At 51.1% G+C, this 26,634-nt stretch overlaps 3 protein-coding genes across 5 annotated transcripts; 2 read left to right on the top strand and 1 right to left on the bottom strand.

Annotated features, from left to right (window-relative positions):
- The first annotated feature begins 11 nt into the window (after window positions 1-11).
- Window positions 12-4,118, top strand: ZFPL1 (zinc finger protein like 1). Of its 2 annotated transcripts, none has more exons than XM_025878790.2 (8): window positions 12-152; window positions 487-596; window positions 878-989; window positions 2,174-2,367; window positions 2,501-2,573; window positions 2,647-2,793; window positions 3,044-3,167; window positions 3,667-4,118. In XM_025878790.2, exons 2-8 carry the CDS (start codon window positions 495-497, stop codon window positions 3,851-3,853), a joined length of 939 nt encoding a protein of 312 aa, XP_025734575.1. In that variant the 5' UTR covers window positions 12-152; window positions 487-494; the 3' UTR covers window positions 3,854-4,118. The 2 variants fall into 2 exon arrangements, with proteins under 2 accessions (XP_025734575.1, XP_025734576.1); XM_025878791.2 differs by lacking the exon at window positions 12-152 and adding an exon at window positions 224-312.
- Window positions 4,091-9,308, bottom strand: TMEM262 (transmembrane protein 262). Of its 2 annotated transcripts, XM_025878793.2 has the most exons (6): window positions 9,007-9,308; window positions 8,752-8,919; window positions 6,197-6,658; window positions 4,555-4,847; window positions 4,349-4,448; window positions 4,091-4,241 (listed from the first exon to the last, which is right to left on the bottom strand). In XM_025878793.2, exons 4-6 carry the CDS (start codon window positions 4,726-4,728, stop codon window positions 4,165-4,167), a joined length of 351 nt encoding a protein of 116 aa, XP_025734578.1. In that variant the 5' UTR covers window positions 4,729-4,847; window positions 6,197-6,658; window positions 8,752-8,919; window positions 9,007-9,308; the 3' UTR covers window positions 4,091-4,164. The 2 variants fall into 2 exon arrangements, 1 of the variants encoding a protein (XP_025734578.1); XR_012375470.1 differs by lacking the exons at window positions 4,555-4,847; window positions 6,197-6,658; window positions 8,752-8,919 and having other exon boundaries at window positions 4,196-4,241; window positions 4,349-4,480.
- A 139-nt stretch (window positions 9,309-9,447) lies between these two features.
- Window positions 9,448-26,592, top strand: VPS51 (VPS51 subunit of GARP complex). The gene is made up of 10 exons (XM_025879010.2): window positions 9,448-9,765; window positions 10,281-10,410; window positions 22,567-22,713; window positions 22,793-23,012; window positions 23,134-23,851; window positions 24,249-24,464; window positions 24,660-24,878; window positions 25,309-25,430; window positions 25,523-25,610; window positions 26,203-26,592. The coding sequence occupies exons 1-10, from the start codon at window positions 9,541-9,543 to the stop codon at window positions 26,461-26,463; spliced, it is 2,346 nt and encodes a 781-aa protein (XP_025734795.1). The 5' UTR covers window positions 9,448-9,540; the 3' UTR covers window positions 26,464-26,592.
- Window positions 26,593-26,634: the final 42 nt, after the last annotated feature.

The following is a 26,634-nucleotide window of genomic DNA, read 5'->3' as shown; positions in this document are numbered from 1 at the left end:
CGCCGCACCCGGAAGAGACGTGGCAGCAGAGGGATAATCGGAGCGGCCCGAGGTAGAGAGCGCAGAGCGGGAGCTCGGGTGAGCGCGGTGCCTGTTCTTCCGCGCGTCGGGCCAGCGCTCGCGCCCGTCGGGACCGGTGCGGCGGTCGATCGGTAAACACGGAGAGAGGGGTCTGTGTTGAAGGTGGGGGCGGGGCTTGGAGGGGGTGGGGCTCAGGCGGAGCCCCTGGGGGCGGGGCCGGTGGTATCGGAGACTCGCCGGTGGAGGAACCTGGCTGGGGCGGGATCCAGGAGGAATGAGAGGTCACCGCAGGTGGGATTCGTTTGGGGGGCGTGGCCCGGAATGTAGCGGGGCAGTGGGCAGTAATTGGGGGTTGGGGCGATTATGAGAGGTGTTTAGGGGAGTGAAGAGTGTAAACGATCTGGGCTTGTGAGTTCGTAGTGGCGGACACCGCAACTTGGCTGTCAACTCAGACCTCTTCCTCAGGGTCGAATATGGGACTTTGCAAGTGCCCCAAGAGGAAGGTGACCAATCTGTTTTGCTTCGAACATCGGGTCAACGTCTGCGAGCACTGCCTGGTAGCCAATCACGCCAAGGTGGGGCCTTCAGGGCAGGGGCTGAGCAGGGCAGTAGGTGGGCAGGCGGTATTGGTTTTCTCCAACTCCATGAAGGGCCAGGGGTTGGAATGAAGCTCTCCTGGAGCTTTTGTGCTCGGCTCTATCTCCAGCCCTTAAGGCGGAGTCTGGCACACTGCGTGCTCAGTAAATGTTTATTGATGGAAAAACGAAAGGATGAGTCTCCTCTGTGATGAGAGACAAAGAAGCAGCTGGACCTTGAGGAGATGGGCCCCTGTTGTGATCTCTCTCTCCCACTGCAGTGCATCGTCCAGTCCTATCTGCAGTGGCTCCAAGATAGCGACTACAATCCGAATTGCCGCCTGTGCAACATACCCCTCGCCAACCGGGAGACAACCCGCCTCGTCTGTTATGGTGAGGCCTGCCCAGCTTGGTGACCAGTTTCCAGGTCCTCTGTAAGCAGCAGGGCAGTGAGATCTCCCAAAGCTTGGGAGGCTGGAGCCCCAAATTCTAGTTCTGCTATGTTATTTACCTACTGTGTGAGCTCAGGCAAGTCATTTTTTTCTTTCTAGGCCTCCGTCTTTTTCCCTAAAAATTAAAGCTCCTGGTTTCTTACCTGCCCATTTTGAGGGTTGAGTGAGAGCCAGTCCAACTGTGGGTATCATTTTGGCTGTGAGCAGTAGCTGGCTGGACCAGCAGGAAGCTGAAGGGATGAGGCTTTTGGACATTTAGGATCTGTTAATCATTCTAGTTAAACAGAGAGGAAGGGAGTTTCTCCAGTACATTCAGCTAAAAGAAGTCAGCAGTCACATGTATCATGACCTTGACCTGACTCTGGTGTAAGAGGCTTAACTCCACTTTTTGAAGGAGCTAGTGCAAAAGAGCTCCGCGTGTGTTTCTCAGTGTGATGAGCATGTGTGTATATATGCATGAATTTAATGTGTCTTAGGACTTTACGTGTGTTAATTAGTGCGTTAGTACCTGCAGATGAGTGAATGGGTAACTGTGCGTGAATGTATGAACACAGGTGTGTTGTGGGGTTGCAGGAGCAGGTGTGGGTGACAGTGCTTGAGTTTTAGCAAATGTGAATGTATAGATGTGTATATGTGGGAGTTAGTGTGCCACACGTGGTGATACAGGGAATCGTTCTTGTATTTGATTATGTGTATACCAGCACGTGTACATTTGTGCCCATAGGTGTGTACATGCATACGTGTGCCTGTGTGCGTCTAGGAACTTTTTCTGAAACTGTTCTTAACTAGCTGTTAGCTCAAGGAGCTTGTGATGAGTGCATGTTCAGCGAGGACTCACTTTTAAGGGTTGCTGGCATCTTCTTCCCACCCTAGTGGGCTTCTCCCTTTTACTGTGCTGGGGTAGCATCTGCCTTGACTGAGTTCAGGTGGTGGTGGCCAAGAAGGCCGAAGTCTCAGGGAACACTGATGAAGTGGACCTGAATGAGGACAGGAAGGAGAAGGCTGTGGGCTATATGTGTGTGTGCATATATACATCCCTGTAGCAGGCGGGGGGCTGTTGCTGGGCTAGACGTCCTAAGTGTCTTCTTCCTCATGCCTCTCCTCCCCTATTTCATGGGCCCTAAGACCTCTTCCACTGGGCCTGCCTCAATGAACGTGCTGCCAAGCTGCCCCGAAACACAGCGCCTGCTGGCTACCAGTGCCCTACCTGCAGTGGCCCCATCTTTCCCCCAGCCAACCTGGCTGGCCCTGTGGCTTCTTCACTGAGAGAGAAGCTGGCCACGGTCAACTGGGCCCGGGCAGGACTGGGCCTTCCTCTGGTGAGAATCTGTCTGGCTGTCTGTCTGTCTGTCTGTCTGACTGACTGACCATCTGCCCTGGGTCCCAACCTGGGCCAGATAGGTACAGAGGGACAGCACCGGGCAGGCTGGTAACACAGGTTCCTTCCTCCAGATCGATGAGGTGGTGAGCCCGGAACCCGAGCCTCTCAACACTTCTGACTTCTCTGACTGGTCTAGCTTTAATGGTAAGTGGTGGTCTGCACTGCCCTTGGGGGCCCTTGCCTCCCTGCTCTGCTAACCACTCTCTTCTTGCTACAGCCAGTGGGACCCCTGAACAGGAGGAGATAACCAGTGCTTCCGCTGCCCCATCCTTCTACAGCCAAGTCCCCCGGCCCCCCACTTCCCCGAGCCGACCCGAGCAGCACACAGTGATCCATATGGGCAATCCTGAGCCCTTGACTCATGGTGAGCCAGGGAATGGTCCAGTCTAGAGGAGGATGGAAAGGAAGTGGGGTGGCTCATGTGGGGGGAGCTCAGGGTTCCAGATGCCCACCCGGGGGGCCCCCTCCTCACTCTAGCAGAGACATCACCTCCCCACAGTTCTGAGGTGGTCTGTCGGGCTGAGAGGGCAAGGACCTCCTGCCCTCCCCACTCGCCACCCTGCTGCAGGCCAGTTTCTCTGAGCCTGTGGATACCGGTGGCTCTGCCCCTGCAGCCTCAGCCCCAAGGAAGGTGTATGACACGCGGGATGATGACCGTTCACCAGGCCTCCACGGAGATTGTGATGACGACAAGTACCGTCGCCGGCCTGCCCTGGGCTGGCTGGCCCAGCTGCTCAGGTATGCACGGTCAGGTGGGCCCGGATGCCAGGAGCGGGGAGGAGAGGAAGTGAGAGCCAGAGGCCCTGGGCATGATGATTACATGATAGATAAGAGGGCCTTCGACTGGGTATCAGTAGTACCTGGGGTCTGGCTATGCAGAGAGGCCTCCGCTCGGCCCTAGAAGTCTTGAGTCTGCTCCACTGTAGGGCTGTTTCCTCGCCTGCTAGGTATCTGAGGCTTGAGGCTGGGCTCTTTGAGGCCCCTTGCTGCTCCAACACCACCTGAGCCTAGTGACTCTGCCATGCCTGACACATCCTAGTTGCCTCAGCTGGTTTGAGCTGCATGGTCCCCTGTGTAACGAGCAGGTGCAGGGATGAGCCTGCGCACCGGAAGCAGCAAGGCTCAGGAATGGCAGCACCAGGGCCAGAAGACAAGTGTCGTGTCTGGGGTTCCTCTCCGGGCTGACGGGCCGTCAGGGATTGAGAACCTGACCTGACTCGCCCCTTGTCCTCCGCAGGAGCCGGGCTGGGTCTCGTAAGCGGCCGCTGACGCTGCTGCAGCGGGCGGGGCTTCTGCTGCTCCTGGGGCTCCTGGGCTTCCTGGCCCTCCTCGCGCTTATGTCTCGCCTGGGCCGAGCTGCAGCTGACAGCGATCCCAACCTGGACCCACTCATGAACCCTCACATCCGTGTGGGGCCCTCCTGAGCCCTTGCTTGTAGCCAGGCCAGCCTAGGACCCGGGGGCCTGAGGTAGGGAGGCCTGGGGACTTTTTTTCTGCTCCTCTTCTTCACGCCTGAGACACTAAGATCCCAGGTGCAGTCAAGTCCACTAGAGTGGCTGCTGGCTGGGCCTGGGGCCCCTGCAGGTCAAATGTCTGTCTTGACCTGCTTACCCTGGGTCTCCAGCCTCCCGCCCTCCTCCCCACAAAGGAGGTGACAGGTGGAAATAAACGACAGACTTTATTAAAACACCGAAGCCTCCTTTTCCTTCCCCCTTCTCAGCCCAGTCTTCAGGCCTCAGTGGTTCTCCTGACGGTACTGGATGGCCAGAAACTCAAGGGACAGGCGGTTGAAGAACATGGCTCCATTTAGTACTGAGCAGAGGAGGGAGCCCCTATCAGCATTCCCTGCCTACTATCTGCCATGTCTCAGGGATCCAAAGCTCCCCCTCCCCCTTGGCACAACCCCCTCCCCCACTCACTCAGGATGGTCAGGGCAAAGCACCGAAGAAACTTGTCATCTGTCATCTCAGCGTAGAGTGACCCCATGGCGGCCCAGCAGATGCTCATCACCTGGGAGAACTGTAGGCCCCATCCAGTGGGAGAGTGGCCCCCTGAGACAACAGTGGGGTTTCCATCAGTCCCTGGGCCTCCCCCGACCAGCCCTTGAGCCCCGGCCCCAGTCTACCATCAGGACAACTGTGTAGTGGAAGCTCATGCGGTCGTAGTGGTGGGTGACGCAGAAGTTGTGCACGTCGCTGGCAAAGACCCCAAGGTGTATAAGGAAGAGCATCAGGGCAGCTGCGGTGAGCACCATGCCTTGTGGGAAGAAGAGCACAGCCAGCCGGTCCCGCCACCGCATCGTGGTGGCCGCACAGACTCCAGTCCAACGGTGGAAGCTGAGCAAGTCAGCACTGTTCAGGAGAAGCAGCTGACCCCTCCGGTTCTAGAGCGCACGGTCTGGCGTCGCAGTGGGATATGCTAGAACCACGGGGACATAGGAGGGGACAAGATTCTAGAATACAGGCTGGTTCCAGCCAGTACAGGAGTGGTTCCTGGGGGGTCGGGGGAGCTCCAAATTAGGGAAGGTCGGATGGAGGGCTGAAGGTACAGAGCAGCAGGAGTGTTGAGGAAGGGACAGTGTCCCTTATCATCCTGCCTGCATACACACTGCGTTCTTGTGCACATCTCTCACTGAGTCCGACTCTTCTCACTGAGTTGACCCCCCACTCCCCTGCCTCCTACCTACCACAGAGGAGGTACTGTGGGCACATTTCCACAGAGCCAGGTCTCAGAAAAATGGAAGGGCATGTCCTAGGTCCACAACAAGTCTTAGGCCAACGAGAGACTAGGTTTCGGATGTGTAGCTGGAGGGCGTTCCCAGGTGAGGGGAGGCCTGGGCTGAATGAGAAGCTCCAAGTATTTGCTCCGTTCCCGGATGGGGAGGAACAAAGTGAAGGGAAAAGATAAGAGCTTGCCCAGAGCTGTCCTGGGACCTTCCCCGTGCCCTCCCTAGGCATGGCCCAGACAGCAACGGACTTTTCCATCCTTCCCCAAATGTCCGAGGACCTGATGCTGACCAGCTTTCTCCTGTGCCACCTTTAAGCACTCAGCACTTCGCACCCATCACCTCTGTCCTTTCCAAGAGTCCCAGGTGAGGCTGGTGGCATAAATCCTGTTTTGCACACAAGTCCGAGGTACAGAGGAAGTGTCAGCCCAGGTGCCCACAGCCAATGAGTGAGGGAGTCAGTACTGAGACTAAGATCCAGTTCTACCCGAGGCTGTGACTGGGCAGGGACACTTACAAGCAACAAGAAAACATTTCCTCCATACGTGGGAGAGGTGAAAACTCCAGGACTCTCAGCAGTATCACCCAGAAAAATGGGCAGAAATGGTGTGGAGGAACATGAAAGCTCCCAGGAACTAGAGTAGAAGAAGGATAACTTGAACTCAGCCACCCCCGTGGCCTCCTTTCTGTCCGCCTGCCCCAGAAGTTAGATCCAAGGTCCGGCCAAGACCCTCGGTCTCCTGCCACATCCATGTTTACTGTCCAGTGTCATTAATCACAACAGTCCCTCAGACCCCCATTCTGACACAGTACAGGGGTGACACCCCCCCATGCCTAGCCGTTGGCCCACTGTTGAAACCATTGTTCGCACCTCCGTTCTCGTGTGAATACAGATGAACTTTTTAGACGTTCGGGCTTCTGGCTCAACACCATTTAAAAATTACCCAAGTAGCACATGACTACATTCTTGTAAAAGATTTGTGTAATACACAGCGTACAGAGGAAAAGGCAATGACACCCGCCCCCCCGGGCTCCTACCTACCTAACAGAGGTAACCCCCTCAACAGTTTGGTGAGTGGGCATCTTTTGGGTCCCTTCTTGATGTAACTTGATGTACCTACATGTACATATACATGGATAATTTAGAAAAACATTCTAGAGAATCACCAAATGTCAAAGTATAATTTTCAAAAAGTTAAAAATATGATGCTAGATCTGGAATGAACATGTAACTAAGATGTATAAACCCAGCAGTGAGGGGTTCCCCCTCAGTAAGGTGGTAATGTGTCTTGGGGACCTGGATATGGACAGGCACTTAAAGAGGAATGTTAGAGGGGCATCTGGGTGGCTCAGTCGGTTAGGCGGCTGCCTTCAGCTCAGGTCTTGATCTCGGGGTCCTGGGATCTAGCCCCCTGTCGGGCTCCCTGCTCAGCGGGGAGTCTGCTTCTCCCTCTCCCGTGTTCTTGCTCTCACTCTTGCTCTCTCTCGAGTAAATAAATAAAATCTTTAAAAAAAAATAAAGAGGAATGTTAGAGTATGATTCTAGGTTAGACACAAAACTGGTTGATGTCCTACAGGACAGTAAGAAATAGAACTTTTTAAGTTTTTTTTTTTTTTTAAGACTTTGAGAGAGAGTGAGCGCTCAAGCAGGGGGAACTGCAGAAGGAGAGGGAAAAGCAGCCTCTCCGCTGAACAGGGGAGCCCAATGTGGGGCTCGATCCCAGGACCCTGGGATCATGACCTGAACTGAAGGCAGATGCTTAACTGACTGAGCCACCCAGGCACCTCTGGAGTTACTTTTTCTACTAAATATAAATGTCCTGTATCTCTCCTGGACAGTATCTACTTGTAATATCAGCGTCTGAACATGAAATGGTAAATAGCAACATCAAATGCTCATTCCTGTGGGTAATTAAACAAGGCCCCAGGATGGCACTAGCAGGACATGCTACACTCTTGGTCTTATTTCCAGATTTTGGATAATTTTTCTTAACAGTATTCTACAACTTTTTTTAAAAAGATTTTATTTATTTATTTGAAAGAGAGAGAATGAGAGAGAGCATGAGAGGGAAGAGGGTCAGAGGGAGAAGCAGACTCCCCGCCGAGCAGGGAGCCCGATGCGGGACTCAATCCCGGGACTCCAGGATCATGACCTGAGCCGAAGGCAGTCGCTTAACCGACTGAGCCACCCAGGCGCCCTCTGCAACTTTTTAAAGTTTATAGACTTCTTGGAGTAGATAATCTTTATGCTCTTCATTTTTTAAAAAAAAGACTTTATTTGACAGCAAGAACACAAGCAGGGGGGAGAAGCAGGCTCCTCCTTGAGTAAGAAGCCCAACGTGGGCTCAATCCCAGGACCCTGGGATGATCACCTGAGCTGAAGGCAGATGCTTAACTGACTCAGCCACCCAGGCATCCCTATACTCTCCATTTTCATTTTCTTAAGATTATAGCATCATAGGCTGTCTCTGAACATCCTTTGGAACATAAAAGGAACATCTCTGAACACAGATTTTAGGGGTCGGCAAACTTTTCCTGTAAAGGACCAGATAGTAAATCATTTACGTTTTGCTAGCCATAAGGTCTCTGTTGCAACTACTCAACACTTCTGTTGTAGTGAAAAAGCAGGCATAGATAATATGTAAACAAAATGGGACTGGGTGTGTTCAAATAAAATTATAGACACTGCAATATTTCATATAATTTCACATAATTTTCATATTTTATGAAAATTGTCTTGGGACACCTGGGTGGCTCAGTCGGTTGGTCGTCTGCCTTCGGCTCAGGTCATGATCCCAGGGTCCTGGGATCGAGTCCCTCATCGGGCTCCCTGCTCAGCGGGGAGTCTGCTTCTCCCTCTGCCTGCCGCTCCCCCTGCTTGTGCACTCGCTCTCTCCGACAAATAAATAAATAAGAAAATCATCTTTTAAATCGAGATAGACATTAACATTACGTTCTTTTTTTTTTTTTAAGATTTTATTTGTCAGAGAGAGCAAGAGAGCACAAGCAGGGGGAGCAGCAGGCAGAGGGAGAAGCAGACTCCCCGCTGAGGAAGGAGCCCGATATGGGACTCAATCCCAGGACCCTGGGATCATGACCTGAGCCGAAGGCAGACGCCTAACAGACTGAGCCACCCAGGCGTCCCACATTACATTATTTTCAAGTGTACAACGTAATGATTTGGTATTTGTACCAAATTTGTATTCAAAATGATCACAAGTCTAGTTAACATCTGTCACCATACATAGTTAACAAATTTTTTTTTCCTCCTGATGAGAACTTTTAAGAACTGCTCTGATTATATGAATTGTACATAATTTTCACGTCATGAAATACCATTCTTATTTTTTAACCATTTTAAAATGAAAAAAAAAAAAAAAGAACACACCGGTCTTAGCTCACAGGCCAAATGAAAACAGGTGGTGGGATGTGTTCGGCCTGCAGGACCCCTGCCAAAGAATAATTAAACAAGGAGCTTTCCATTCCAGTACCTCCCCCCCCCACCGCCAGCCCATCACAAGTAATGTTTCAAGGACCACATGGATAAAGTCGTTTTCTCTATTAAAGCTTATCTTATCTCAACTTGAACTGCATTACCTGTCCAATTGAGCGCTGCACCTTGGTGAACACCTGCATCTTGTTGAAATCGGACACCTGAGAATTACCCTCAACATCTCCACCCAGGCCCTCACTCAGCATGTCCCACCAGTCACTGAAGATCTGAAGAGTCGGTCTTCTAAGCACATATGTTGAGGTGCTTGGGGACTTAAAAAAAAAAAAAAAAAAGAAGAAGAAGAAGGAGAAGCAGCAGCAGCTAGGTCTGGGGGAAGTCAAGTCTGAAGGCACACTGACCCGTGTCAGAGGACCGGCCCCGAAGAACACTGCGCTAGAGGCACCGCGCGCACTGTACGTGCCTCTAACCCTCGCAGCCTCCTCGCAGACTCCTGGGAGGTCAGCACCCCAATATTAGGAATGGGGTAAACTGAGCCGCTACCCGGGTAAAGAGCCAATGCCAGGATATCAGGCACACGCTCTCCGGCTCCACGGCTGACGCTCCGTCCACGGCATCCAGAGACATATTCCGGGGTCCTCTGCCTGCGGGGGTGCGGGGTTGGGAGCCAGGACCCGCTTTCCTTCTGGGAGGGAAGCACCCCACCAGTTCCACTCAATCCTTCCGCTTCAGAGGCTGGGCAACCCAGGGCTCTACCGGAACCTTTCGCTCGGGGAGGAAAGGTACGGGGGAACTCTAGTCTCGAAGGACCCAGGGCTGCAGGGGGACGTTTCAGCTGAAGGACTGCCTCGTTATAACAAGAACTTTATGGCTCCCGGAAGTGCCTCCTCCTGGTCCCCTTCCCAGCCTCACGCCCGTGGGCTGCAGTTGGAGCGATGGCGGCGGGAGCCGCTGGGCCTGGCCCGGGGTCTGGACCTGGGGACTCTCCGGAGGGGCCCGAGGCTGAGGCCCCGGAGCGTCGGCGGAAGGCGCACGGGATGCTGAAGCTTTACTACGGCCTGTCGGAGGGGGAGACGGCGGGGCGCCCCCCGGGGTCGGACCCCTTGGACCCGACGGATCTCAACGGGGCGCACTTCGACCCAGAGGTGTATCTGGACAAGGTGTGTGTGTGTGTGTGTGTGTGTGTGTGTGTGTGTGTGTGTGTGTTTTGGGGAACCAGGCCCCCAATACATTGCACCCTCAGATCACGCCTTCGACTTTGTTGCGGGGGTGAGGGAAGCAGGGGTTCCTAAAAACAAGACGACCCTCGGGCAGGAAGCAGGGGCAGAGCTGGAGTCTAAGGGGGGCATGGGCGGACTTGCACTGGCCTGAGGAGGTGCGGGGTGTGAGGTGTCCTGGGCTGATGTTCTGATAGGCTCGGGGGCAGGGGGCGTGGCCCAGGCGCTGACAGGCTCTGGACTGGGCCCTGGCTGACTCTGAGCATTTCCAAGGCCGACAAACCCCAAATAGGGTCGAATCCAGAAACTCCTGACCTATGCCACTGATAGGCTCCACGTCTAGGATTCCTGACAAGGGTGGGATGAGGGTTTTCTTGCACCGAAAGCCGACCAGGTAGGGGCAAGCCGAGGGCCATGAAAGCCCATGTCCTGAGCACTAACATCCCGATTTCCTTCAGCTGCGTAGAGAGTGCCCCCTGGCCCAGCTGATGGACAGTGAGACAGACATGGTGCGACAGATCCGGGCTCTGGACAGCGACATGCAGACCCTGGTCTATGAGAACTACAACAAGTTCATCTCAGCCACAGGTGATTCCCACTGGGACACACCCTTCACAGTCCCGCTTACCTGTTGTCCTGTGTTGGGGAAACCAGCAGGGGATTTAGGGGGAGGAGACCCAGATTCTAATCCTTCCCTGACATTAATCCACTCTCACCTCTCAGAGTTTTTGTGGTTGAATGACTATAGAGGTAATAGCTGCTCCCAGAGGGTTGTTCTGAGGATCAAAGGGGAGAAAAAAACAAAAGGAACTGACATGGATTTATCTGAACCACTTAGAAACCCTGACACTAAAGATGTCTCAGGAAGGGTTCATTTCTCTCATTAGTGGTAGCTTTCTTCTCTTGCCCACGCCTGTCTTGAGGGTGGGCTTTTCTCTCTCTTTCTCTCTCTCCCTCCCTTCCTCTATCCCTTTCCCCCTTTTAAAAATTAAGCAAAGAAACAGAAAATTTATGACGTTAAGGAACACAAAGATCATGTAAAGGTTTTTTCCCCCCCTCCTGCCCCCTTTATTCTCTGTCCAGGACAGTGCTAGACAGTGTTCATCTATCATTCACACTAACTGCTGTCTTATGTTCGTGAAATGCACTACTCAGACTTTTGTGATAATTTTGGACCCCTGTATACTTAGTCCTAGAGGCAGATCTTCACGGCCTACATGTGGTCCATGAGAATGTCGGGTGAACTCTTTTGAGGTTCGTTTCAACGTCTCTTACTCTTTTTTTTTTTTTTTTTAAAGATTTTATTTATTTATTTCAGAGAGAGAATGAGAGATAGAAAGCACGAGAGGGAAGAGGGTCAGAGGGAGAAGCAGACTCCCTGCTGAGCAGGAAGCCCGATGTGGGACTCGATCCCGGGACTCCAGGATCATGACCTGAGCCAAAGGCAGTTGCTTAGCCAACTGAGCCACCCAGGCGCCCACATCTCTTACTCTTCTAGTGTCACAATGCTGGGTGCAGTCATTGTTCTTTTGTCTGATTTGAAGCAGGTCCAATGAGTAGGCACCTCTTTATTTGCTAATACCAGCATCAACCAGCAAGAAATCATAATTCTAGGGGCACCTGGGCGGCTCAGTCAGTTAACAGTCCGACTCTTGATTTTGGTTCAGATTGTGATCTCAGGGTTATGAGATGGAGATTGAGCCCGGTGTTGGGGCTCCATGCTCAGTGGGGAGTCTGCTTCTCTCCCCCCCTCTTTCCCTTTGCCCATCCCCCACCACGCTCTTTCTCTCTAAAATAAATAAATAAATCTTTAAAAAAAATCATCATAATTTCTGAGCTACGAAATTTCTCACAGGAATTTTGCAAGCATTGCATTTTCCATTTGTTAGAATTTGTACAGTTTTGACATTTAGCTCTTGCTTAATAAGGATGGCTTGTTATTTTATCTTTTTCCTGAGGGAGAAAATTATAAAGTGAGTGTTGGAATCAGGGGTTCTAAATCTATACATACTGTAAAGTCTTATATCCATTCATGAAGTATTCATTGAATGCCTCTTTTTTTTTTTTTTTTTTTTTTGAGAAGAGCTGTTCTGCATATTGAGGATATAGCAATGGACCAGCTAGATCAAGCTTCTTCCTGCAGCCTGCATTCTAGGTGGGAGACAGACAAAAAATGAATACACAAAGGTGGTAGTAAGTGCTAGAGAAAGAAAATAGGGAGAAAAGGGTAACGTGTGTGTGGGTCTGCCTTTAGCTAGAGTAAGTATGAGAAGGCCCCTCGGAAGTGGTGACATTTGAGCAGGGCTTTGATGAGAACGAACCAGCCCTGGTGGGGGAGGAAGCAGCAGGGGTAGAGGCTCTGAAGAGAGGGCACATCGGGCATATTCAGAGTACAGCAGGGAGTTTAAGGGGTTTGAGGGAGGAAGAGAGTGGTAGGTGATAGGGTAGAGGGCTAGTGAGGGCCAGGTTTTGTAGGGACTTAAAAGTGGTTATGAGGATCCTGCTCTTCACTCTGACTGAGATGAAATGAGAGGAATGCGGTGGCCTGACTTTATTTTTTTTAAGATTTTATTTATTTATTTGACAGAGAGAGACACAGCGAGAGAGAGGGAACACAAGCAGGGGGAGCGGGAGAGGGAGAAGCAGGCTCCCCGCGGAGCAGGGAGCCCGATGCGGGGCTCCGTCCCAGGACCCTGGGATCATGCCCTGAGCCGAAGGCAGACACCCAACGACTGAGCCACCCAGGTGCCCCCTGACTTTTGTTTTAAAAGGACCTCTCTGTCCACTCTGTGGAGAGTAGACTATAGGGAGGCAAGGGTGCCCGAGACCCCCATGAGGTAGCTGTTGCAGCAGTCCAGGCGAGATGCTGGTGGCATGGACCATGATGGCAGCAGTGGAAAAGGGGAAGGATTCGAGATTGTTTTTGAATTGCTTACTTGAAGGATCTGGAGTTCAGAGAAGGCGGGAACTCGAGGTACAGGGAATAAGAAGAGATCTCTGAGGGAAGATGTATACAGAGAGAAGAGAAGAGGTCTAAGGACTGAGCCCTGGGGCATCCTGACATTCAGAAGTATTGAAGAGAAGGAGGGCCTCATAAAGGAAGCAAACATTTGGGGAGGTTTGAGGGCAGTCAGGAGCATGGGTGTCTAAGCAGCCCCATGAAGAAAGCATTCCAAGAAATAGAATTGATAAGTTTGGGTGAAACATTAGTGTATGGAGTGCTTATGGATGGTGCCGAGAGAGGGAAAACGGTAGGAGCAAAGCCTTCCGGGAAAGGGGAGGGGATAGAACAGTGCATGGTTGAGGGGCTGGCCTTTGCCAAGAGCTCTTCTCCTATAGAAGGGAAAGCTGAGTGTGGGCAGAGCCAGTCAGGTGGGCAGATGCTGTGGAGTTTAGCCCTCCAGAGTGTATTACGGAATTTTGCCTTTATCCTTACTAAGCACTAAGCCAAGCAAGGAGTTCAGATATACGAGTGATGTGGCAGATTTGTGTTGTGAAAAGATCCCTCCAGCTGCTCTGGGAGGAATGGGTTGGAGAGGTGGCTGGAGGGAGGCCTTTTCACTAGTCCAAAGCAGAGATTTGGGGAGCTTATGTCAGGTTGGTAGCGGTGGAGATGGACAGTGATGGGCAAACTGAGAAAAATTTGTGGCAATATTGACAGGACATGGTGTTGAGGAGCTTTGGGTGTAAAGAATGACCCCAAGGTTTCAGCTTGACCACTGGGTAGTGGGTGTGGTGTTCAAGAAACCGGAGAAGATCAGGTGTAGGAAGAGGGACATAATGAGCTAGGGTTTTGTTTTTTAAACTTTTTTTTGGTTAAGATTTTATTTATTTATTTGACAGAGAGAGACACAGCGAGAGAGGGAACACAAGCAGGGGGAGTGGGAGAGGGAGAAGCAGGCTCCCTGTGGAGCAGGGAGCCCGATGCGGGGCTTGATCCCTGGACCCTGAGATCATGCCCTGAGCTGAAGGCAGACGCTTAACGACTGAGCCACCCGGGCGCCCCTAGGGTTTTGTTTTGTTTTGGTTTTATTATTACTTCTAAAGGGGAGCCAGGCATGAAAGGAACCTGGAAGATCCTGTGGGGCCAGATCATGAAGGCCCTTGTAGACCATGAGAAGCATTTTGGTCTTTACCATAAGAACTCTAGAGATCCGGGATGCCTGGGTGGCTCAGTCTTTGCAACAACCTGTGCAAAGGCCCTGAAAGCGCCCTGACCAAAGCAAGAGCAACGGGATGAAGGGGGCAGGACCCGACCGCATAGGATACACATGAAGGGTGGCAAGCTTCTTCTGAGTAAAGTACATATTTTAGGCTTTGTGGGCCCTCTGGTTTCTGTACTCGACTCTGCTATTGTACCTAAAAGCCACGGTGGAGGGTGCCTGGGTGGCTCAGTTGGTTAGGCGACTGCCTTCGGCTCAGGTCATGATCCTGGAGTCCCGGGATCGAGTCCCGCATCAGGCTCCCTGCTCAGCAGGGAGTCTGCTTCTCCCTCTGACCCTCTTCCCTCTCGTGCTTTCTATCTCTCATTCTCTCTCTCTCTGAAATAAATAAATAAAATCTTAAAAAAAAAAAAAAGCCACGGTGGACATCAGGTGAATGAATGCAGATGGCTGTATTCCAGTGAAGCTCATTTACACAAACAGGTGTGACATCCAGGTTGACAGCAGCAAAAGTGCATTTGAAAATCTCCCTTCCATAAAAGCAACTAAAAAAAACCTGGCCAAAACAGTCAGAATCAACTTTTTTCAGAACTCTAGAAATTAACCAAAGGTTTGCAACAATCTGAGGAGCCCTGATTCAAGAAAAACAGCTGACTCTTGGTAAAAGTAGTGAATCTGGTGGGTTTTTTTTTACCCCCTTAAATATTTATTTATTTGAGAGAGAGCAAGAAAGAGAGAGAATGAGCAGGAGGGGCAGAGGCAGAGGGAGAGAGAATCTCAAGCAGACTCTGCACCGAGCCCAACGTGGGGCTTGATCTCAGGACCCTGAGATCAAAAACTGAGTCTGACACTTAACCCACTGTGCCACCCAGGCGCCCTTCCTGTAGCGTTTTAACTTACTCACAATTTCCTCTCCAGCTCAGTTGTAGCCTTGAAAAATAACCCATTATTTCTAGTACTGGAGGGACCAGAGCAGGGCTGAGCTCTTTCAAAGCCTCATGCTGAAAGAATTGTCTACGTAATCTATCTGGTTTCCTGAAAGACTCCACTCCATAGATTTGTCTTTATTTGACCTGACCTTGAAGTTAACCTGGTACTAAAAGCCTCTCACCAGGGGGTGTTTGTCCACTATTACAGGCAATTATTATGTCTGCCTGAAGTAATGGATAATACTTGGGGCAAACAATAGACTAACTCAAAAGCTTAAAAGGGGAAAAGCTGAGGAATGAGACATCCATATTGAAAATTGAAAGTCACGTTAAGTAAGGTGGTACACATGCTTTTAAGAAAGACCAGAGAATGCCCTAAGGTCTCTCCACTGGCTCACTTTCGGGCTCTGCACAAGCAGTAAGTGAGGGCTAAGGCAGAGTTGTAAACTGGCTGAGTGTCTAAGGTATGTCCCAAAACACACACACACACAGCCCCTCAGCAAAAACTAAAGAGATTTACTGCTTCCAGTTATTTAAAGAAATCTCTGTTCAGTCATTAGCTGACCACTAAGCTAACCAAGTAAAGATTTCAGTGGCTATACGCAACAAAGGATACAAACTTTACAGAATAGGTTCAGAGACTAATTAGTAGAGGTTTAGTAACTCAGAAAATAACTAAACAAACAATAGCATTAAACAGCAACAACAACAAACTCTGGGCAGGAGAGAGAAGCTGACTTCTAGATTTACCACGTTATATTATTTAATATGTCTGTTGTTCAACAAAACTTTTTGAGACCGGCAAATAAAGGAGAAAATCTGGCCCATACACAGGGAAAAAAAAAATCAATAGAAACTGTCTCTGAAGAAGCCCAGGCATTAAATTTACTACAGAAAGATTTCAATCTGCTATATTTTTTAAAAGATTTTATTTTATTTACTTATTTGCCAGAGAGAGAGAGCACGTGTGTGCACAAGCAGGGGGAGTGGGAGAGGGAGAAGCAGGCTTCCCGCTGAGCAAGGAGCCCGATGCAGAATTCGATGACCTGAGCTGAAGGCAGACGCTTAACTGACTAAACCACCCAGGTGCCCCTAAATCTGCTATTTTAAAAAATATTTTATTTATTTGTGAGAGCGTGCATGTGTGTGCACAAGCAAGGGGGAGGGGCAGAGGAAGAGGGAGAGACAGAATGTTAAGCATGCTTTGCAGCCCAGCACGGAGCCAGAAGCAGGGCTTGATCCCATGACCCCAAGATCATGTCCTGAGCTGAAATCAAGTGTGGGACGCTGAACTGACTGAGCCACCCAGCTGCCCTGGGGTGGTATAGTCTTGTGTGAGTGAGTCCTTAACCTGTAAGATCTGACACTAACTCCAGGTAAATAGAGTCACAATTAAGTTAAATTGTAGGACACCCAGGTGGTGTTGCAGAATTGCTTGATGTGTGGAAAACCCACATATATGGTGTCAGATGTGAAGTAGTGTTGGAGTATTGAGAATGGAGGAAACACACAGGGGTGTCTTTTCTCCCTATGGACACCAAAAGCACAAATAACCAAAGGAAAAAAATAGGCAAATTGGACTTCATCAGAATTAAAGTTTTGGGGGTGCCTGGGTGGCTCAGGTGTTAAGCGTCTGCCTTCGGCTCAGGTCATGATCCCAGGGTTCTGGGATTGGGCTCCCTGATCGGCGGGAAGCCTGCTTCTCCCTCTCCCACTCCCCCTGCTTGTGTTCCCTTTCTCGCTGTGTCTCTCTCTGTCAAATAAATAAATAAAAATCTTAAAAAAAAAAGAACGTTTTGTGGGGGTGCCCGTGTGGCTCAGTTGGTTGAGCATCTGACTCTTGATTTTGGCTCAGGTCATGATCTCATGGTCGTGAGATAGAGCCCCATATCAGGCTCCATGCTTAGCATGGAGTCTGCTTGAGATTCTCTCTCTCTCCCTGCCCCTCCCCCTGCTTGTACACACACTCTCTCTCAAAAACAATTAATAAAATCTTAAAAAAAAATTTAAAGTTTTGTGTTTTTAAAGGACACTATCGAGAAAGTAAAGGACAACTCACAGAATGGGAGAAGGTTTTTGTAAGTCATGTATCTAATAAGGGTCTAATGTCCAAAATACATGAAGAACTTTTACAACTTAGCACTAAAAAGGGGCGCCTGGGTGACTCAGTCATTAAGCGTCTGCCTTCGGCTCAGGTCCTGGTCCCAGGGTCCTGGGATCGAGCCCCGCATCAGGCTCCCTGCTCAGCGGGAAGCCTGCTTCTCCCTCTCCCACTCCCCCTGCACGTGTTCCCTCTCTTGCTGTGTCTCTCTCTGCCAAATAAAGAAATAAAATCTTAAAAAAAAAAACAACTTAGCACTAAAAAGACAACCCTATTTAAAAATAGGCAAAGGATTTGAATAGACATTTCTCAAAGGAAGATATACAAATGACCAATGAGCACGTGTAAAGATGCTCAACATCATTAGTTATTGGGGAGATGCAAATCAAAACCACACTGAGGGATGCTTGGGTGGCTCAGTTGGTTAGGCGTCTGCCTTTGGCTCAGGTCATGATCCCAGGGCCCTGGGATTGAGTCCTGCTTCGGGCTCCTTGCTCAGCAGTGAGCCTGCTTCTTCCTCTGCCTGCCACTCCCCCTGCTTTTTTGTTCTCTCTCTCTCTGACAAATAAATAAATAAAATCTTAAAAACCAAAAAAAAAAAAAAAAAAAAACCCCACAGTGAGATACCACTGCACACCCACTGGGATTTCCAGAAAATGGAATATAACAAATGTTGGTGAAGATGTGGAGGATTTGGAACTCTCATACATTACTGGTAGGAATACAAAATGGTGCACCTGAAAGTAGTTTGGCCATTCCTCAAAGACCTAAGCACAGAGTTAGCATATGCCCCAGAAATTCTACTCGTGGGATATACTGAAGAGAACTGAAAACATGTTCACACAAAAACGCGTACATGAATGTTCATAGCAGCATTATTCATAATAGCCAAAAAAAAGCAATCCAAATGGCCACCGGTTGGTAGACGGAGAAACAAATGTGGATTCATACAATGGAATAGGACTCAGCCATAAAAAAGTATGACATACTGATTCATGCTATAATGTGGAGAACCTTGAAAATGTGCTAAATTAAAGAAGCCAGGCACAAAAGGCCACATTTTGTATAATTCCATTTATGTTAAATGTACAGAACAGGCAATGCATAGAAACAGAAAACAGGTTAGTGGTTGGCAGGGACTGAGGCATGGGAGAAGTAGGGAGTGACCGCCAAGGGTTACAGGGCTTCTCTTTGGGGTGATGAATGCTCTGAAACTAGATCGTGATATCAGTTACACAGTCTTTTTTTTTAAGTTTTATCTTAGACTTTATTTTTTTAATTTAATTCAATTAATTGGGGGCACCTGGGTGGCTCAGTTGGTTAAGCGACTGCCTTCGGCTCAGGTCATGATCCCAGGGTCCTGCTCAATGGGGAGCCTGCTTCTCCCTCTCCCTCTGCCGCTCCCCCTGCTTGTTCTCTCTCTCTCTCTGTCAAATAAATAAATAAAATCCTTTAAAAAAATAAATTCAATTAATTAACATATAATGTATTATATGTTTCAGGGGTACAGGTCTGTGCTTCATCAGTCTTATATAATACCCAGTGCTCATTACATCGGTTATACAACCTTGTGAATGTACTAAAAATTCCAAAAACCACTGAATTTTTTTAAAAGATTTTATTTATTTGAGAGCAGAGTGAGAGAGAGCAAGAGCACATGAGTTGGGGGGGTGCAGAGAGAGAGGGAGAAGCAGACTCCGCTGAACAGGGAGCCCAGTGCAGGGCTCAATCCCAACCTGAGCTGAAGGCAGACGCTTAACCGACTGAACCACCCAGGTGCCCTCAAAACCACTGAATTTTATGGTATGTCAGTTATAGCCCAGTTAAACCTTAAACCTTAACCTTAAATAGGGATCAAGTCAGGCTTGGCCTCCAGGCTGTACTTTGCCAACCTTTAGCCTTGACATTTAGTTTATGTAATAATGCATTTATCTGTTTCAAAACTGGAAAGGTCTCAAAAGGTACAGTAAAAAGCCTCTTCTCATTCCTTTCCCCAGGCAATGACAAAGGAATCTTTAACAGTAAGCTTTATTGAGGATTCACAGATATACCGAAAAGTACACAGGTCACAGGTGGCCAACTCCATGAATTTCCCAAATGGAACACGTCTGTGTAGTCAGCACCCAGGCTGGCAAGGCTCCCTCCAGCCTCCTACCAGTTACCACCCACTCCTCTCCCAAGCTAGTATCTTGGTGTCCAAACAGTTACCATCTCGCTCTAATTAATTAATTAATAAATAAATAAATAAATAAATAAATAAATAAAATCTTTTAAAAAAAAAAGGTCATCTTTTGATTTTGCTCATGGTAGTTTTAGTGGATCAAACAGTTTTATTAATCTCCTCTTTGATGGCTTCTGAGTTTGAGGTATTGTAGAAAGAACTTTCCATCCCTAATATTATTTAAAAATTCTCCCTGATTTTCTTCACATACTTTTGGAATTACATTTTTTTAAGAGAGAATTTTTTTTTTTTTTTAGAATCTGCTCATTAGAGAGAGAGTATGAGCAGGGAAGAGGGTCAGAGGGAGAGGGAGAAGCAGACTCCCCGCTGAGCAGGGAGGGAGCCTGATTCAGGGCTCGACCCTAGGACCCCGGGATCATGACCTGAGCCCAAGGCAGATGCTTAACTGACTGAGCCACCCAGGCGCCCCCATATCAATAAATTCTGTTTTTGTAGCAAATTATTCATTTCATTCAAGTTTTTAATTTCTGTACATGGAATTGAGCAAAGTTTTATCGTGATTATTCTAATTTGTGTATTTGTGATTATTTCACCCCTTAATTTCGTATTTCCCCCCTTTTAAAAAATTAGCTAACATTTTGTAAATGTTTTTATCCTTTTTTTTTTAAGTGATGCTGATCTTTGATTTATTAGTTCTCCCATTTAAAAAATGTATTAATCTTGGGGTGCCTGCGTGGCTCAGTTGGTTAAGCATCCAGCTCTTGGTTTTGGTTCAGTTCATGATTTCAAGGTTGTGAAATCAACCCCCACGATGGGCTCTGCACTTGGCATGGATCTGCTTGAGATTCTTTCCTGCACCTCTCCCTCCCCCACTCGCACACTCTAAAAATAAAATTAAATAAATAAATAAATTCCTTTAAAAATGTATTAATCTCTGCTTTTAGCTTTACTAATTCCTTAATTATGCTTTTTTGATTTGTATTTTTTCTAACTTCTTGAGTTGAATGTTTATTCTAATTTATTTATATAAAGATTTAAAACAGATTCCCTCTGAACATTGCTCTAGCTATTTCCCATAGGTTTGATCTATAGTGTTTTCATTGTTATATGGGGCACTTTGTTTTCGATTTCCCTTTTGACCCAGTAGCTGATTAAAAATGAAGTTTTTTCTTCCCCAAATGATGGGATCTCTTTGCTTTGTAGTTTTGTTAATAATTTCCAGTGTAATTGCATTGTGATAAAAAAATGCTGTCTGTACAATTTCAGTTTCTTGTCTTTGTAAATTTATTGAAATTTGCTTTAAGACCTAATATGTGGTAAGGTTGTAGTGTTTTCTATGGAATCTGAAAAGAATTCAATATAAACCAAATAGGTCACCCATATTAGTTCTCTAGATCTTCTGTAGCTTCCCTTTGCTTTTTGCCACTTGATCTGTCATGGATTGATGGAAGTGAATTAAAGTCTCCTATGACAGATGTTTCTGCTTCATCCTTGCTTTCCTTCATGAATATATTTTTAAAGTAATCTCTACACCCAACATGGGGCTCAAAGATTCATGACTCTGAGATCAAGAGTCGCGTGCTCTACTGATTGATCCAGCCAGGCAGCCCTCCTTTATGAATATTGATGATAAGTTCAGGAGTAGAGTTAGGGAAATCATTTGGGAAATGTTGGTCATAGTTGGACAAGAGATGATGGTGGCTTGGAAACAAAATGTTGGAGGCAGAACTTACAGGACTTGCTGATGGACTAACTGTGGGGAAAGATAAGAATAAAAAGGAAAGATAAAAATAAAAAATTACTCTGAAAATGGCCAGGAGCCAAGATGGAAAAATTTAATGAGGGAACAGTTTTGGGGAATTCTGTTTTGGACATGTCATACTTGAATAGCCTATTTGCCATCCCCATCAAGGTGTTAAGTGGGTTGTTAGGCTGGGCTTCAGTCAGTACTGGAGACAGTAATGTCCAAGTCACCACAGCCATGGGACTGGATGAGTCCCCTCAGGCAGGGGGAGAGCAAAAGGCATGGATCTATCCCTGTACTCTGCAGATTTGTAGGGAGTTGGCATTTGCTTGTATTTTCTTCGTGAAGTATGAAGCCGAGTCACCAATTGAGAGTTGGGGGCATGTATTGGAGTTTTAAGGACTCTGGAGAAAATGTTATTTTAGAAAATGGGAAAGCAACGGGTTTGGAAGGATGGAGGAACTTGAAGTCATAAATATAAAGGGAGGCCAGTTGGCATGATTTTGTGGCTCAGCTTTAGCTGTTCGGGTGCATGGGGTGGGTGGCTTGTTGGGCTTAACCTGCCATAAGGTTTCACTAGCAAGTAATAGAAGGAGGGGGCAGGAGAGGCAAGGGGGCTTGTAAATGCCTGATGACCGATGACCCTGGTGGCAGGTTAGAGATGCTGGGGAATGAGTAGGGAATTGGAGCTGTGAGAGGTGTTAAAAGTAGTGACACTGTGCTAGGGTCACTGGGTCTGTAGTTCCTGGAGGCCAAAGGACTGTTAGAGTGGGTAGGCAGGGTGCATGGTCAGAAGGTGGCGAGGCTTGCAGCTGAGGGCAACGAGAGGGTGGCGAAGATGGGGCAGAGGGAAGGGTGGGTGGAACTGGGGAGGTTGTGAATGGAGAATCAGGAATGTCTGAAGCCTCGTCCATATGGATGTTCTTGTCCACAAGGAGGTGACAGTGATCAGCAACTGAGAGGTGTGGCACAGAGGACAGTAGGGATGGCAACAAGAGAGGTGTAGTTTGATGGCATGGTCTTCAAAGAAGCTGGGGTCTTAAAGGGGAGAAGAGTAGAAACTATCTAAAAGTGTCAAGGGGCCAGCCTCTGAGGTACTGGGTGTGAAAAGAACTGTCTCCTTAGGCAGGTTTCCCTTAAGACAAAAGGGAAAGGACCCTTCAGAGAGGGTTGGCTGTGGTCCAGAAGGTGGAGTGAAAGGGCTTGGGAGGTCTAGAAAGGACATAAGGGTGTCTCCTCTGTGCCAGGCAGTGCACTGGATACAGAGGATGCCCCTCGGAAGAAGCAGACAGGTTCCTGCCAAGTGCTCTGTGCCCTCCTTTGGCATCTTCTGAGTGCAGGGACTGTGGCTCATAGGCCTCTCCCCACCGTAGCAGGGCACACAAGGGGTGCTCAGAAAACGTGGCTTTCCCTCCCATTTACTGTGGCAGCCCCTTCTGCACTGAATCATCAATGTGACCCTTGAGGAGCTGGCTCAGGAGCATTTGGGAAGGAGGCCTGTGCCTGTGCACGTGCCTGTGTGTGTTGAGGGGTAGGGAGGGAGCATTTGGACCCTGCCGCAAGCTGAGCGCTGCCCCTGTGCCAAGTCATCTCCTTTGCCCTCTCCCGCTCCCTTGTCCTCCCAGACACCATCCGGAAGATGAAGAACGACTTCCGGAAGATGGAGGACGAGATGGACCGGCTGGCCACCAACATGGCGGTGATCACGGACTTCAGCGCGCGCATCAGCGCCACCCTGCAGGACCGCCACGAGCGCATCACCAAGCTAGCAGGTGGGCCGGGTCCTGGAGCCGGTGCCGGAGCGGGCCACCGGGGGCCCTGGGGCTCACACCGCCTGTCCCCGTCCCCCAGGCGTGCACGCGCTGCTGCGGAAGCTGCAGTTCCTCTTCGAGCTGCCCTCGTGCCTCACCAAGTGCGTGGAGCTGGGCGCCTACGGGCAGGCAGTGCGCTACCAGGGCCGCGCGCGGGCCGTGCTGCAGCAGTACCAGCACCTGCCCTCGTTTCGCGCCATCCAGGACGACTGCCAGGTCATCACGGCTCGCCTGGCTCAGCAGCTGCGGCAGCGCTTCAGGTGAGGCCCGGAGGCCCTCACCCACCCCGCCGGGGTCCTGGGCCGGCCAGTCGCGGTGCGCGCCCCACCCCACCCCCGAATTCTGTCAGCCTGTCCTTCACCGCCACCTCCCACCTCCCAGGGAGGGCGGCTCGGGCGCCCCCGAGCAGGCCGAGTGCGTGGAGCTGCTGCTGGCCCTGGGCGAGCCGGCGGAGGAGCTGTGTGCCGAGTTCCTGGAGCACGCCCGAGGGCGGCTGGAGGCCGAGCTGCGGAGCCTGGAGGCAGAGCTAGGGCCTTCCCCTCCCGCTCCCGACGTCTTAGAGTTCACCGATCATGGAGGAAGTGGCTTCGTGGGTGGCCTCTGCCAGGTGGCCTCCGCCTACCAGGAGCTGTTTGCCGCCCAGGGCCCGGCAGGTGCCGAGAAGCTGGCGGCCTTTGCCCGGGAGCTGGGTGGCCGCTACTTTGCGCTAGTGGAGCGGCGGCTGGCACAGGAGCAGGGCAGCGGCGACAACTCGCTGCTGGTGCGGGCGCTGGACCGCTTCCATCGGCGCCTGCGGGCGCCTGGGGCCCTGCTGGCCGCGGCGGGGCTGGCCGAGGCTGCCACGGAGATCGTGGAGCGGGTGGCCCGGGAGCGCCTGGGCCACCACCTGCAGGGCCTGCGGGCCGCCTTCCTGGGTTGCCTGACTGACGTGCGGCAGGCTTTGGCTGCACCTCGCCTGGCTGGAAAGGAAGGCCCGGGCCTGGCCGAGTTGCTGGCCAACGTGGCCAGCTCCATCCTGAGCCACATCAAGGCCTCTCTGGCAGCTGTGCACCTCTTCACGGCCAAGGAGGTGTCATTCTCCAACAAGCCCTACTTCCGGGTATGGCCTGCCTTTGGGCATCCCCCTCCTTCCCCCCCCCCCCGCCTTATTCTGGGCATTCTTTTATTTATCCTAGAGTTTGACAGCTATCAGGGCACACAGTCCTTGCCCAGGCACTCTGGATGTGGTTTCAGGCTGTCACGAGGAAGGCTGGCACAGCCTGGAGGGGAGGGGAAGGCTGGGAGGGCATCTGCCAGCAGGGTCCCCAGCGCTGGTTTTGTCCCTTTGCACTCCACACCCACCCCCCCACCAGGGGAGCTGCTCTTGGGTCCCGGACTGCAGGATGGAGCTGTCCCTTGGAGAGGGGCTAGGGCATTTAGGGTCCCAGAAGAGGGTCACTAGCAGCCCCTGCCTGGAAGAGGGACCTGCTGTGTATCTGGGGCCCTCCTCCTCACAGGGCGAGTTCTGCAGCCAGGGTGTTCGCGAGGGCCTCATCGTGGGCTTCATCCGCTCCATGTGCCAGACGGCTCAGAGCTTCTGTGACAGCCCTGGGGAGAAGGGGGGCGCCACACCGCCTGCTCTGCTCCTGCTTCTCTCCCGCCTCTGCTTGGACTATGAGACAGCCACCATCTCCTACATCCTCACCCTCACCGATGAACAGTTTCTCGTGCAGGTGAACCACTAGCTCACAGCAGGGGCGGGGATGGTGGTCCCCCATGGACAGTGCTGTCGTGGTCAGACCCAGGCCAGCTGCCTAGGCCCAGCCCACCCTCCCCTGGCCCAGCCTGTGCCCCGCTACTGCTTGGCAGGGGCCCCCGAGCTGCCCCCGGCACTCACTGTCTCTCTGTCCTCTGCGCCCCTGGCTCAGGACCAGTCTCCAGTGACACCCGTGAGCACACTGTGTGCAGAGGCCAGGGAGACGGCACGGCGGTTACTGACCCACTATGTGAAGGTGCAGGGCCTAGTCATATCACAGATGCTGCGCAAGAGTGTGGAGACACGGGACTGGCTCAGTACCCTGGAGCCCCGGAACGTGCGCGCTGTCATGAAGCGGGTGGTGGAGGACACAACGGCGATCGACGTGCAGGTGCTTCCCCCCGGGCTGGCCGGGGGGTCCTCATGCCTGCTGTGGGCGTGGGGGGGGTAACCCTGGGAGGGTCACGACATCAGGGCCTGCGTCTGTGGCCTCGTTCCTCCTCAGCCCTGACTCGGGGCGTCATTGCCCCCATTTCACCTATGAGGAGACTAGGGTCTAGTCACCCAGGAAATCAGGGCGGGCAGGGCTACCGCTGAAGATTGGGCCTCAGTACCAGGTCTTATGTCCTGCCTTTGCCCCACTCCCCCACTTCTATAAATAGTGACCAGGCGCCAACCAGATACTAGGTCCCCACCACCCTGTGATTCTCGTAATAAATGAGTTTGTAACTTAGGGTGTCCTGGGCCCTCACCCTGGGCACCTGGTGGGCTGGAGGTTCCCCTTGCTCTGGCCTCCTTGCAGTGCCTCCTTCCACCACTAGGTGGGGCTTCTGTACGAAGAGGGTGTCCGCAAGGCCCAGAGCAGCGACTCCAGCAAAAGAACCTTCTCTGTGTACAGCAGCTCTCGTCAGCAGGGCCGCTATGCACCCAGCTATACACCCAGGTCTGGCTGGCCAGGGTAACCCCAGGGGGAATGGACAAAGGAGGGTGGGGGCACAGGGTGGGCTCTGATTGCTTGTCTCCTCCACCATCCAGCGCCCCAATGGACACTAATCTCTTGAGCAACATCCAGAAACTGTTCTCTGAACGTATTGATGTGTTCAGCCCTGTGGAGTTCAACAAGGTCTGAAGTCCCCAGTGACCCCACCTTCCAGGGGCCCTTGGGAAGGGAAGCAGTCACATACTGAGTCAGGGAGCCTAAGACTCTGTGGGCTGTTCCTAGGAGGGAATGGTCATCCAGAGCCCCACCATCACCATATTCCATGGCCCTCTGCCCCGACCTTGGTGCACTCCCAGCCTGGGTCTGGATGCACATCTAGAATGCCTCTTTGGCTCTTGTCCTTGTCACAGGAGTCTGGGTCCTCCCCAGGGATTCCTGTCCACACCACAGTCTCTGCCCCAACCCAGCCCACATTCTAGGACCTGGTGTTCTTTTGCCTCTAACTCAGCAAGTCTCTCCCCTCCCCATGTCAGGGCTGACTCCCAGCTCTGCTTCTGATGTCATTGGGCCTTCCCTGTCTGTTCTCCAGATGATGGTGCCAACACCGTGTCTGTCGCTCCCTCTTACAGGGGTCCTGGGACTTTACACCCCATTGCAGCTCCTGGCCTCTTACTGTCTCTCTGGCCTCTGCACAGAATGTGGGTGCCCTCAGGGACCCAGTGCCCGTTCCAGCACCTGCTGTCCCAGGGCTGCATTCCTGTACCCTTGCCCGCAGGTATCGGTGCTGACTGGCATCATCAAGATCAGCCTGAAGACGCTGCTCGAGTGCGTGCGGCTGCGCACCTTTGGGCGCTTTGGCCTGCAGCAGGTGCAGGTGGACTGTCACTTCCTGCAGCTCTACCTGTGGCGCTTCGTGGCCGATGAGGAGCTTGTGCACCTGCTTTTGGATGAAGTGGTGGCTTCGGCTGCTCTGCGCTGCCCGGACCCAGTGCCCATGGAACCCAGTGTCGTCGAGGTCATCTGCGAGCGTGGCTAGGCCGGGCCGCTGCCATGCATGGGCTAGTGCAGTCGCCCTAGCTCCCGCCCCAGTCCCCTGGTGTCCCTGCGTCCGCTGGCCCTTCCCCTCGGGCCTCAAGATCCGCCAATAAAGACGTGTTGTCTCCTCCTCCCTCTTGCTTGCGGGGGCGGGGCTGGCTGGGGATGGAGT

Source organism: Callorhinus ursinus, unplaced genomic scaffold (genome assembly GCF_003265705.2).
Source record: "Callorhinus ursinus isolate GAN/ISIS: 27379988/994484 unplaced genomic scaffold, GSC_fseal_2.0 scaffold51, whole genome shotgun sequence".
Lineage (NCBI taxonomy): Eukaryota > Metazoa > Chordata > Mammalia > Carnivora > Otariidae > Callorhinus > Callorhinus ursinus.
The sequence above is the reverse complement of the archived record's forward strand: the minus strand, read 5'-3'. Positions and strand labels throughout refer to the sequence as shown.